The sequence below is a fragment of the Cydia fagiglandana genome, chromosome 19 (genome assembly GCF_963556715.1).
Source record: "Cydia fagiglandana chromosome 19, ilCydFagi1.1, whole genome shotgun sequence".
Classification (NCBI taxonomy): Eukaryota; Metazoa; Arthropoda; class Insecta; order Lepidoptera; family Tortricidae; genus Cydia; species Cydia fagiglandana.
In genome coordinates this window covers 6068740-6080964 of record NC_085950.1, presented here as the reverse complement: position 1 = coordinate 6080964, position 12225 = coordinate 6068740, and the positions used below count along the sequence as shown (strand labels likewise).

Below are 12225 nucleotides of genomic sequence, written 5' to 3'. Positions count from 1 at the left end.
TAGTCCCACACTGGCTATTATTAAATATTGTGCGACAAGGACGACATAATAAAACACTTATGAAAATAAAATATAAAGAATCGTATATGATTCAAACAATACAGATGGTCGAAGATCGAGAGGCCTGGAGAGCAGTGGTAAGAAGAATAACCCATAAGAGTCGCGTCCCTCAAGCCCCGTCTCCATATCGCGCAGCAAACCGAATATTGGTTCGCGCGGCAGCCGCGCGCAATAGACACCGGGCTGACTCGCGAGCCATCGAGTTGGCTGGAGCGGCGGCCCGCTATCCATTGAGCGCGGCTGCCGCGCGAGCCAATGCTGTTCGATGGTTTGCCGCGCGATATAGAGACGGGGCTTAACATATTTGATGTGACTTATTTCTCAAGTGTTTTTCAATAAAAAGACACATTAAGATTGTTTACCTTTTTTCTAGTGCAAGTTCAAGTTTCCAAAAACTTGGAAAATTTATTTTTATTTATTTTTATTTTATTTAATTTTATTTATTCAGAACACATACAGTCATATAAGATACATATGTTAGAGGTGCGTAATACGCACATAAATCTTAATACTAAAAAGACCTGGAGGTTCATAAAATATACATGTAACTGAAAATTGGTATACAATAGGTACAAGCATAAGCCCAAGGTAGGATACATACAACAAGAAGCAAGAATAACTCATTAATACTTACAGCAAAAAGTCGGAATAATAATAATAATTACAGCGAGGGTCAAGAAAAGAAATATAGAATTCTGAAAATAGGAAGCGTAGTACAGAAAAATAGATAAAAATCAAGGAACAATAGCTATCAAAATAAAATCTCAGAGAGTAGGTAGTTACAGCAATAATATTTTTTCCTTTAACATGATTTTAAGTGTAGTAAGTGATTTATGAAAGGGATCAATCCTGCCTAGATGTCTATTACAATAGTTGGGCACTCGTCTGAAAAACGTATGCTGCGCATATTTCAGGATGAAAATGTCAGGATTATTTCATAGGATATTAAGGAAACTTTCATTTCGGGAACCGAAAACTTCGATCTCCATATTCCCCATACAAAAACATGTGAAGTTTCTGAACCTTCTCAATCGCGATGTTGGAAACTTTGCGTCAGATCACTTGTTTGAAGATCTACAAGAGGATCTTGTTCAATTGAATATGATGTTGATGGCGTATGTTTCTCTGCAATAAAGTGACATGCATATGTCGGCGGCCGATCATAAGATAGGCCCCAATTTCACCACGGTGACATGTGCGACAATTGTAAAACATCACTGTTGCTGACGTCAGAGGCATCCATGGGCTACGGTTACCGCTTACCATCGCTTTATTATATCGGAAGAAAACAGATATTTCTCTTGCTAAGTTTATGACAATTGTCACAAGAAACACTACAATTGTCATGAAATTCCGACATATAACTCATTTCCTGTCAAGATTCACCGACTATTCTACAAATATGTCGACTAGAAAAAATAATTCTTGTTTCACAACATAATAGTAATACATACAATTGTAGCAAAATGCCTGTCATGTTTGTATTTCTATAGAAAATATTTTTCACCTCAGCAGCTCGAAAAAGGTACTTTGCTTCTTAAAAACAGTGAGCAAAATGCGATTTTGCTCACTGAGTCATTTTGTCTCACTCAGTGAGCAAAACCGCATTTTGCTCACTGAGTGAGACAAAATGACATTCAAGTGACCTTTATAGTCAAATGTCATTTCAACATGCGGGGTCTAATACAAGTTCGATATACTTGGGTTCTATTATCTCTGTCCCTCTAGGTATGTTCTCACTGCTTAGGGTGAAAAATTTTGTGTACTACACGAGATCAAAGTTATTTACATCTCGTGCGCTTTTGAATCCCTTACTACGCTCAAGATTCTAAATTATAGAATCTTTCGCTTGCACGGGACTCAAAATAAGCACTCGAAGAAATATCAAACTTTGATCTCTTGTTGTACAAATAACTATTATAAAATTGTAATATGTCACCTGTCGCTTGACAATTGTCGCTCGACATCTGTCACTGAAAATTGTAGCCGTGGTGAAATTGGGGCCAGGCAGATCGTAATGTTCCTGTGTATTATTTTGAGGATAGTCACATACCAATATATAGGTAAGATAGGTTCATTAAGTTGCTTCAGATGCCCGAAGGACAGACTGCCCAGAAATAGGAGCCCCGCGTCGACTCAGGGAACGAGTCAAAGATTTTCACGTTTCACGTTTAGGAATTTCACGATATGCCCGAGGGGCTAACGCGAAAACCGAAATTCGCAAATAGCGGTGATTTTTCTCTGTCACTCTCATTACGCCGTCATTGGAGTAAAAGAGAAAGATCCCCGCAATTTGCGAACTTCGATTTTCGCGGTTACAGCCCTGATCTTACGATCGGCCGCCGACACATACTTTGTGTAAACTCGCCGCTTCAAATATAGTTAGAGTTAGACCAAGAAAAGTCTGCAACGATTTTGATAGCACACGCAGCGTGTTATTTTAAACGTCATACTTCTATGAGATTATGACGCATAATTAACCTTTTGGACGCCAATGACCGATACATCCGCACCGCAGGTTCAACGCCAAAGACCGATTAATCGGTCACAGACCACAGAGGACCATACGTGCATATGCATAAAGTTCAATTTCAGTTTTGACACTTGGTTGACGTGGCGTCCGAGTGACAGCTTTTGTGTTTGACACGGCGTCGAAAAGGTTAACACTTAAGGCCGCGCCACACCGGCTTGCGTGTGCGTGTGTGCGCTAAAATGTTGGAGCCGCACACGCACACGTCACGCAAGCGGTGTGCCATCTCTCATAAGGATCTGTATACTACAACTCCGCACGCGCACGTGCACGTCACGCACACGCTGCCGGTGTGCACAGGCCTTTACACTGCGTATGCTATCACAAATCGCTGCAGACTTTTCTTGGTCTAGCTCTAGCGTACTAATAAAATTGTGTGGAATGTGGAAGGATAGTCAAATAAAACATTATTTCACGGCAACCATTTATTTATCAGTCACCCATGCTTACGCAAAGTCGTCTTTACACTACGATAACCTACACAAGGACGCCGCCACTGCGGGCCCAACATTTAAACACGCCCAGTGGTCTGTCGACCAAAGTCTCGACCTCGTATCTCATTCAAAACTGACAAAGTAAAAGTTATGACTGAATAATACACAGGGTGGCTAAAAAATAACTGCATTCCCGTTGCCAGGGAGGTTTTGGGATTATACTGAGCAACTTTTACTATGGGACCAACTCCGAAATCGCGAAAAAAAAAACAACGGGTTGCACTCCGGGAGTACCGGCGGAAGTGAAAACTCAATGACATTGTAAGTTTTTAGATCAGGTCACGTGTCCGTCTTACGAATTTTCAATCTGTCGAATCTGTCGGTCACGTGACCTGTCGCGAGTTAAACATTTTTTCCCCATCACAAAAAGTGCACAGCGCAGCCAAATAAGTTTTCGCTTCAAAAATACATTTTGATTGGTCCATTTTCTATGGAAGGGTAAAAAAATTTTCGTGATTTCGTGGTTGGTCCCATAGTAAAAGTTGCTCAGTATAATCCCAAAACCTCCCTGGCAACGGGAATGCAGTTATTTTTTAGCCACCGTGTATAACGCCTATGAGACTCCCTACGCTAGCGTCTCCCGAGCGTCGGCGTCCAGTCAACTCTATGGCTGCTACTCGACGCTACGTTGGCGCAACTGCGCAGCGACGCCATTTTCCATAGCGCTCACTAGACGCCGACGCTCAAGACGCTAGTGTGGGGCATCTCGTAAGCTGTATGTTATACAATTTCTATACCAATATAACAGATCGGTTGGACAAAATCGAACAATCGAACTGTCGTTTTTTGCTACAGTAAAATCGACGTTTTAGCACAGAATAAATAATAGTACTAGGCCCAGAAGACTTAATCTCTAACAAAACGCGTCTGTCACGATCAGCTCAGATATGGCCGCTAGGTGGCGACAGCGCCACGCGCGGCTTATGGCAAACCCTAAAATTGGGGTCGAACGGATGTACTTTTGGGTACCTGTAGCAAAGCGACCAAATCACGGAGTGAGCCACATCTGGTTTTAGTTAATTAATTGCTACCCGATACGAGGCCGAGACAATACAACTCCATACAAGCCATGAAAAGAGATTATAAAATAAACAAATAGACTTTACAGCCTAAAATTAAATTACAATTTGAAAAGCTATGCTTTTTGGGTCATGATGATGTCGAAAAACATATTTATTCTAGATTTATTGGACTACATTTGATATTAACATAACCGATCGTGTGACACGCATATAAAAATTACTATTTTTAGTATATTGTATAGTTCATATTCAAGGGAATACAAGGTACAGGCATATTATTGAATTTTGTGTTCATACCACGCATTATGATTTAAAAAATGTACTATATAAGCGCAGTTTTACAATTCCACTTGAAAACAAGCTATAAGTATTGACACAAATTTTACTGTTCCAATACATATTAAAAAATACTCAACCGCCCAAAATGTGGTACTTCTGACATTTATTTCTTTCGTCAAATCAAATGCTGTTACTATTTTGTGTAGACCTGAGCAATTTTAATGTATCATCACAAATATCAGTGGCGGGGCGTCAACAGAACTAAATTTCCACCGGATCGTTGTGTGGAAAAGTTATATTATCTTAATTTACATTTCTTAAGGAAAATCAAGCGAAATATTTTATTTTTTATTTTGATACGACAAAGCCGCACTCTCCGCCATTGTTAATAATGTTTAAAACATAATTTTTATCCAGACGCTTTTGTTTACTAATGTACTATAGACAAAAACCGAAATAGGTTTATTTTGTTTTAAATGCCTACTCCATTATTTAAAACAGGAAATAGTTAGATGAGCGTACAGTCAAGTTCATAAGTATGTATACATTTCTTCACTTTAATCCATTGCAATAAGATGAAAAATAGTATACATATTTATGAACACGCGCAGCAACTGAGCTCATCTTCCTTTGAATTTACAGTCGCCATCAGATATATCGGAGCGGCCGAGGTCCTCAAAAATATATGAACACGCACTCTAACGCCTTAACATAGAGGCGTGTTCATATATTTGTGAGTATCTTGGCCGCCCCTATATATCTGATGGCGACAGTACCTATACAAAAATATGTGACATCCGATCACGGCATCTTGTACTTTCCATACATGATATATAATATAATAAAATATGTTATAACATAATCTTTCCAAATTATACCTACCAACTAATTTATATATCATCAAGGCCTATATTAAAATATTTTTGAAATTAATATTAAACACAAAATATCGATACACTATCCGTCTTTGATAGGCCAAGACCCAAGTGTAGGCACTGAACGTTATCTAATACCTACTGTTATATTTACACTCCTTATATGAACAAACCATTAAACGCTATCAAACATTATTCCATTAAAATGTATCGATCAACCATTTTTGATTGAAATTATAACTATTTTAAAGGTGGTATTTCATCTGTCCAATATCTTGGTCCAATGTGTATTGCGTCTCACATTATGCTTTATTGAGAGTGAGAATGAGATTGGACAAATCAATTGGACAGGTGGAATACCACGCTAAGAAACCCTTATTTTTAAAGGGTGTTCTGTTCATACCACAGACAAGACATCCTCCAGACTGAGCATAGTAGCGCTACCCCCTCTGCCACAAATATACGGTAGTTTTACTCCATTTTCGAGTCGAAAGTGTCTTTGTGTGACGCCCGTGTCTTTGAACGGACCAATCACGGCACGGGACTCGCTCATTTCGTCCCCCGCACCCCAGTATTTTTGGCAGCATCGGTTTCATGGAATAATTACTCTAAACTCCGTCTAGAGGATTCCTAGTTTATGGTTCATACTATATCGTCTTAAACCACATTTTAGAAGTGAGATCCAAATAGTAGTAAAATTTTGACATCGATAAAATTGACGCAAATTTATTAGTGATATTAGTCCATTTTTAATTTAGTATATACTGAATCTAGTCAGCTTTTCAGAAGTCAAGCTATCTAAGCGCCTCTTGTACTATTCCTCTAACCCGGGTTTAACCGGTTAGACTTGGAGTAACCATGTTTACCAGTACAATTTGACACTGGGTTAAAGTTTTAACCGCTTAACCACGGGTTAGTGGGATGGTGCATGCGGCGCCAAGTGGGTTAATTTCCTGAATTATTAACTTTACGGCGAAGTTATTATTTAATTATGCTAATAAATCCTCTTGTAAATAATAACATTCAACTATCTATTGAATATAAGTTATTGCTTTGTACAGGAAAATGCCCACAGAAAAGACATCCTCCAGACTTAGCATAGTCGCGCTACCCCCTCTGCCACGCATGCGGTAATTTTAATCCATGTTCGAGTCAAAAGTGTCTTTGTGTGACGTCCGTGTCTTTGAACGGACCAATTACGGCACGGGACTTCGCTCGCCTCGTCCCGCGCACCCCCGCATTTTTGACATCATCGGTTGCATGAAATAATTGCTCTAAACTCGGTCTAGAGGATTCCTAGTCTACGAAAATGCCTAAAGCAGTTGTACAGTTGGTGTTATATCTATTACCACTATTACCTATCAGAAAATGAAATTATAGATTAATAGGGACCGTGCGAGTTGGAGGGACTGCCATCTTGTAGTTAACGGAAACATGTACATTGCCAAAGCAAGTGCTACCATCTACCGTTCTCGCCGGTACGTTTCCTTGTGTTCTCCATAGTAGGTTCTGCCATCTTGTGGGCTACATCGGAAGCATAAGACACATTTACGCCTCGCGCCAAAAATCTGACGGCTCCTATACTGCCCCCTATAGTTCATGCACGGGGCCTATAAGCAAAGGAAGTGTATATTGGATCGTTAAATTTAAAAGTATTTATTAGCCTCAAAAGATTTTTTTGTATTGCTACATTTTGGCATGCGAATTTTGTAGATTTTTAGGGTAAACTATCCAATGATTGGCGGATTAAAATCTAGTCATTTTTGTAGGAAAATAGCCACGGCTGATTTAACATAGTTTAATAGGCCAATCATTGGATGGGGGCGAGATTAGTATAGTTTGCCCTATAGTTTACAGTACAGATATGTTTGTGATAATCTGTGTGTATTGTATCTGTCTCGCACATTAGAGCATTTGTGCATTGTACTATTTTTTATTGGAATCCAAACTGATTATATGCGTCGAGTAATATAATACAATGACAAAACATACATACTGGAGTCAGTTATGTAACGCTGCCATACATGACCCAAAAAATTTTTATTAAGCTATGAGCTTCATCACATCTGATATTTGAGTAATTCTAAGCATTTCTAGCCTGAAGTGGGGGGGAGGGTGGGGTATAAAGACGGCCGCCACCCGTCATCTTTAAAAAAAATCTACTCTGATCCTGGTGGGTACTAGGGCAAGTTTGGTATCATTTTCGTATAAACCAAAGACGTAGAATTCATTGCTGATATTTGTTTTTTCAATTTCATAGTAATTTTACAAGAAAAACGTAAAAAGGTTAAAAATTTGGTTGGAGATTTTTGCTACGCGGAGCCGAAACTACAAAAGATAGAAAGTTGAAATTTGCACACTAGATTACATTTATAAAGTGTACAAGAGATAAGAAGCGATTTTGAGAAATTCAACCCCTAAGGGGGTTAAAAAGGGGATGAAAGTTTGTATGGGGTTCAAGTTTTATTTTAAGCTAGGAATTTGAAACTTCGTAAAACGATATATTATTAAAATACAAGAAAACTAATTTCAGCGTTTTTGAAAATTCATCCCCTAAGATGGTGAAAAAGGAGTAGAAAGTTTGTATGGATATCAAAAAAAATTTCGAACGCGGGACTTGAATCTTTGTATTTGGGGATATTATTAAAAGACAGGAAAAGTAATTTCAGCGTTTTGTAAAATTCATCCCCTAACAGGGTTAAAAAGGGGTTGAAAGTTTGAATCCATTACAAATCCGAGTAGACACACATTTCTTATTGCCTCCCAGGCTTGAAATGCTTAGAATTACTCAAGGAACATATGTGATGAAGCTCATAGCTTAATAAAAAATTTTTGGGTCAACTTTATAACTGCTTCCGCTAAATGGTATTTTCAATGTCAATAGAAACACACGATTTCTTAAAAATTGTCTAACAATTTTATTTGAAGGTGATTAATTGATTAAAATAGTTATAATGCAATTAAAGGAGTTTTCCTGATGTGTTGTAGACCTTTCAAATTCAGTGAACAAGGTAAGAAACGGATGCAGGGTTTTACCTTAGATTTAGAAATACAATTTAAACTCTTCCTCTCATTGGTTTCGTATTTTGTTTTGGCGCTTTAAAAAATGCATTGTCCGCGCCATACGCTTGAAAAACTCAGTAGTTGGACGAGTTGAAAACATGAGCGTATTGTGAGATTGTAACGTACCTTAGTATCGATTTACAGATTCGTCTTAGGGATTTTTATTAACCCTGTATAAGGCATAAGGGTGTCAGAAATTATGCAAAAAAGAGCTCTATCACTTTGAAATAAAATTCAAAATCAGATGGGAAATACATTGCCTCTGCCTTATAAAGTGGCTTATTCCGTATATGTAGCTAACTCTGTGCCAAATTAGAAAGCGACACAGTGGAACCAACAACAGCAAATTCCTCTGAAAATATTAAATATATAGGTGTAGATTTTGTCGATTATTCTAATTTGGTACACAAATATTATGCTACATTTACACGCATGTCGAGACTTGGCAAACGCCTAAAAGCTCCGAGCCTGTACAGTCACCTGCAATAATATGTTACTCTTCCGTATCGTTGTCGCCGGTACGTTTCCTTGTGCATAGTAGGTTCTGCCATCTTGTGAGCTACATCGGAAGCATAAACGATACATTTAGGCCTCGCGCCAAAAATCTGCCGGCTCCTATGCTGCCCTCTATAGTTCATGCACGGGGCCTATACACGCTTGTCATTGTGGATGCTTGTCGAGACTTGCACAGCGTGTAAATATAGCATTAGACGTACTCTAGTGATAGTACCACCACTCTTGCGGCCACGTCAGCTACTGGAAGTCGGCGAGGGACTGGCGCCACGTGGCGTGGAAAGGTATGCGGAGCAGCTTTAGCTTGGTGTTGGGCAGCTGCGCGGACAGCAGTCGCTGCAGCGTCGGCAGCGGGAGGATCTCCACCTGCGGAACACAAGTATTGGTTAGCCTTCAAGTAGCATACGTTATTTTAAATTTGTTGGAATAACTTCATGTCAAGATTAGAGCATCATGATTACTACTACCACACTAAATTAGTACGCGAGCGTCTGTGTGGTGACCGCGAGCTGCCTATATGGTCCGGTTAGCAGTTGAGGTGGTGTATACCCCCCTCTTTGAGCGCTTAAGAGTCACTGGTGTGGTGTATACCCCCCTCCCCTCTGAGCGCTGGAGGGTTACTAGTGTGTATACCTGCGGCGGTGTGCGGGGCTCCTGCTTGGTGTGGTCGGGGGGCAGCCTGCAGCCGGGCACGGGCTTGAGCACGGGGATGCACTCGCCGACGTCGCGGCGCCGCTCGGCGCCCTGCTCGCACTGGTCGATGAACAGCTCCGTCACGCGCAGCAGCTCGATGGTCACGCCCCACATCAGGTGGGTTAGCGTGTCCTTGAGACTCAGCACGCCGCTTAGCACCTGAACAAAATAGTTCACTTATAATCTCATTTGGCACGATATTGAGGTTAAGGACTAATGTTAAAAAGTTCAATGACCATGCCATGTATATGGTTCACGGCAAGAACCTATTATATTATCAAGCAGCAAGGGTAACAATTCGAATTTGGTCAGCAGTAATTTTATTCCCTTTTTCTCCCTATGATCTACCCAACTTTGACCTAGTAAAGTAAGGTTTTGGCTGGATTCTGCCCTTGCAAATATAATCTAGTTTCCGTGTGATTGTTTCCATGGCGTTTGTCGTTGGTTAAAACATGTAACAGTTCAATATAAAAAACGAAAATTGTACGTTACCTATATTATGAATGTTTTTAAAAATTGTGGTATTGTTGTAATAAATATTTCACCTGTTTATTCGTGGTGGCGGACTGCGAGACGTACGTGGGTATGATGAGCAGCCTCTGTATGTTTTTGCATTCGGCCAGCGCGTCGTCAAAACCGACCTGTAACAAATATATTTGGTGTTATTGAGTTTTTCTTCCTTCAGCCGCTACAGACACGTCAGTTTGCTAAGAACATTTAGTGTGTTACAGCTCATGTTAAAGCGACATCTAGCGGACATTAGACTCACCTTGACGTCGAAATTGACAAGTTCCAAGCTAGTAAGATTGGGCAGCAGCGCCACCGCTCGCAGTAACGCCGGGGCCGCACATTGAGCGTGGCAGCCGCTAGCGTGCCAAGAACATTTCAATAGTGTTACAGATGGTAAAGCAACATCTAGCGGACATTAGACTCACCTTGACATCGAAGTTGACAAGTTCCAAGCTAGTAAGATTGGGCAGCAGCGCCACCGCTCGCAGTAAGGCCGGGGCCGCACATTGAGCGTAGCAGCCACTAGCTTGCCAAGAACATTTCAATAGTGTTACAGATGGTAAAGCGACATCTAGCGGACATTAGACTCACCTTGACGTCGAAGTTGACAAGTTCCAAGCTAGTAAGATTGGGCAGCAGCGCCACCGCTCGCAGTAAGGCCGGGGCCGCACATTGAGCGGTGCCACGCTCTAGCCGCAGCCGCTCGCTCGCCAAGAACATTTCTATAGTTTCACAGATGGTAAAGCGGACATTAGACTCACCTTGACGTCGAAGTTGACAAGTTCCAAGCTAGTAAGATTGGGTAGCAGCGCCACCGCTCGCAGTAAGGCCGGGGCCGCACATTGAGCGGTGCCGCGTTCTAAACGCAGCCGCTTTAGGCGCGTCAGCTTGCCGAGCACGAGCGCGAACTCGGCGCGAAAACTGCACTCGCCGAGCTCGAGCGACTCGAGTTGTGGAAGTTGGCCTACTACGTCGCACGCGCACCAACCTAGTTCCTGTGGAATTATTTTTTAACTTAGTCAATTAATTTTTTTAGCGTTTTAAAAGTGCGGCCTCAAAGAACAACGAAATCACAACTAGGGAACAAAAAAGGATATGTTGGTTTGTGTTCTTATTAACATATAATATTTTTAATTCTGTTTAAAAATATCACAAATACCTTAAATTTTCAATAACTAATAATATCTTCCAATTATTTTGACGTTGATTCAGTAAATTGTATGACTCAAAACTGCCAAATAGAAATAGATAGATACAAAATTAACGACATGTAATCATCTTTTCAAATTCCGTTCGCAAAGTTCATGTTAAGGACTGTATCGTTTATTATAAATACAAATAAAACCTGGTCTAACTGTTGACGTGTGTATTATTTTGTATTACTATGTTCTTAAGGTATACTCTGGGGGTATTTTTAAGCCATATCTGATATAAGAAGGTTTTACATTTATTTTATTTTAGGGACTTTATGATGATTTTAATACCGTCTAGCAATTGTAATTTGGACAAGCCTATCGAGCTTAATTTGAGACTATTTCACCGATTCCTTGGTACGATTTAAAGAAACAAAAGGTTAATATGCTGCCAAAATATGCCATCTAAGTGTCCTTTTCATGATTGCTCAATTGAACATCCACAGAATAAATGTGGTGATTTTTTATCTTTACATGAAAACGACTTTTTATGCAACATTTTGGATGGCCGTCAATTTCTGACGCCAGCGAAATGAGGGAAACAGCTAAAAGAATCTACCGAAATCCAAAGCCTAACGGACATTCATGGCGTTGAACCATGGCTAGAACAGGTCGATAGAAACGCTCCATGATGGTTATATTGTATACCAAAGTCGGGGTTGTCGTAAGTAACATGCCATATTCTCTAAAAGGCCACCAAGCACAGATCCAAAACTTTTTTTCCAACTAAAAGAAATGATTAGACTATGCCCAGATGTTTCGCTTTACGAATCATATGTAATTGCTGTTTACATAGTACGATTTTTTTTGTGTAATATCTCGTCTTGTTCGCAAACCGTAAATTTTCTTGTAGTATTTGTCCAAAATCGTTGTAGTTACTCGGGAGGATTGGGTAAATATTGTCCAAACCATATGCTTTACGTGATCTCCCAGGACGAAATGTTACTTATTATTAAAGCACTAATTAAACTATATGTGTAATTTTTTAATAAA

At 40.0% G+C, this 12225-nt stretch overlaps 1 protein-coding gene across 1 annotated transcript in view; it reads right to left on the bottom strand.

Annotated features, from left to right (window-relative positions):
* Positions 1-7409: 7409 nt before the first annotated feature.
* The window catches only part of LOC134673996 (uncharacterized), a 36812-nt gene continuing 31996 nt past the window's right edge, over positions 7410-12225 (bottom strand). The window contains exons 13-16 of the mRNA XM_063532051.1: positions 10801-11034; positions 10075-10170; positions 9470-9688; positions 7410-9202 (exon numbers count right to left, since the gene is read on the bottom strand). Of these exons, the coding sequence (XP_063388121.1) occupies positions 9077-9202; positions 9470-9688; positions 10075-10170; positions 10801-11034 (675 nt within the window). The 3' untranslated portion in view covers positions 7410-9076. The remainder of the gene's footprint in view (positions 9203-9469; positions 9689-10074; positions 10171-10800; positions 11035-12225) is intronic.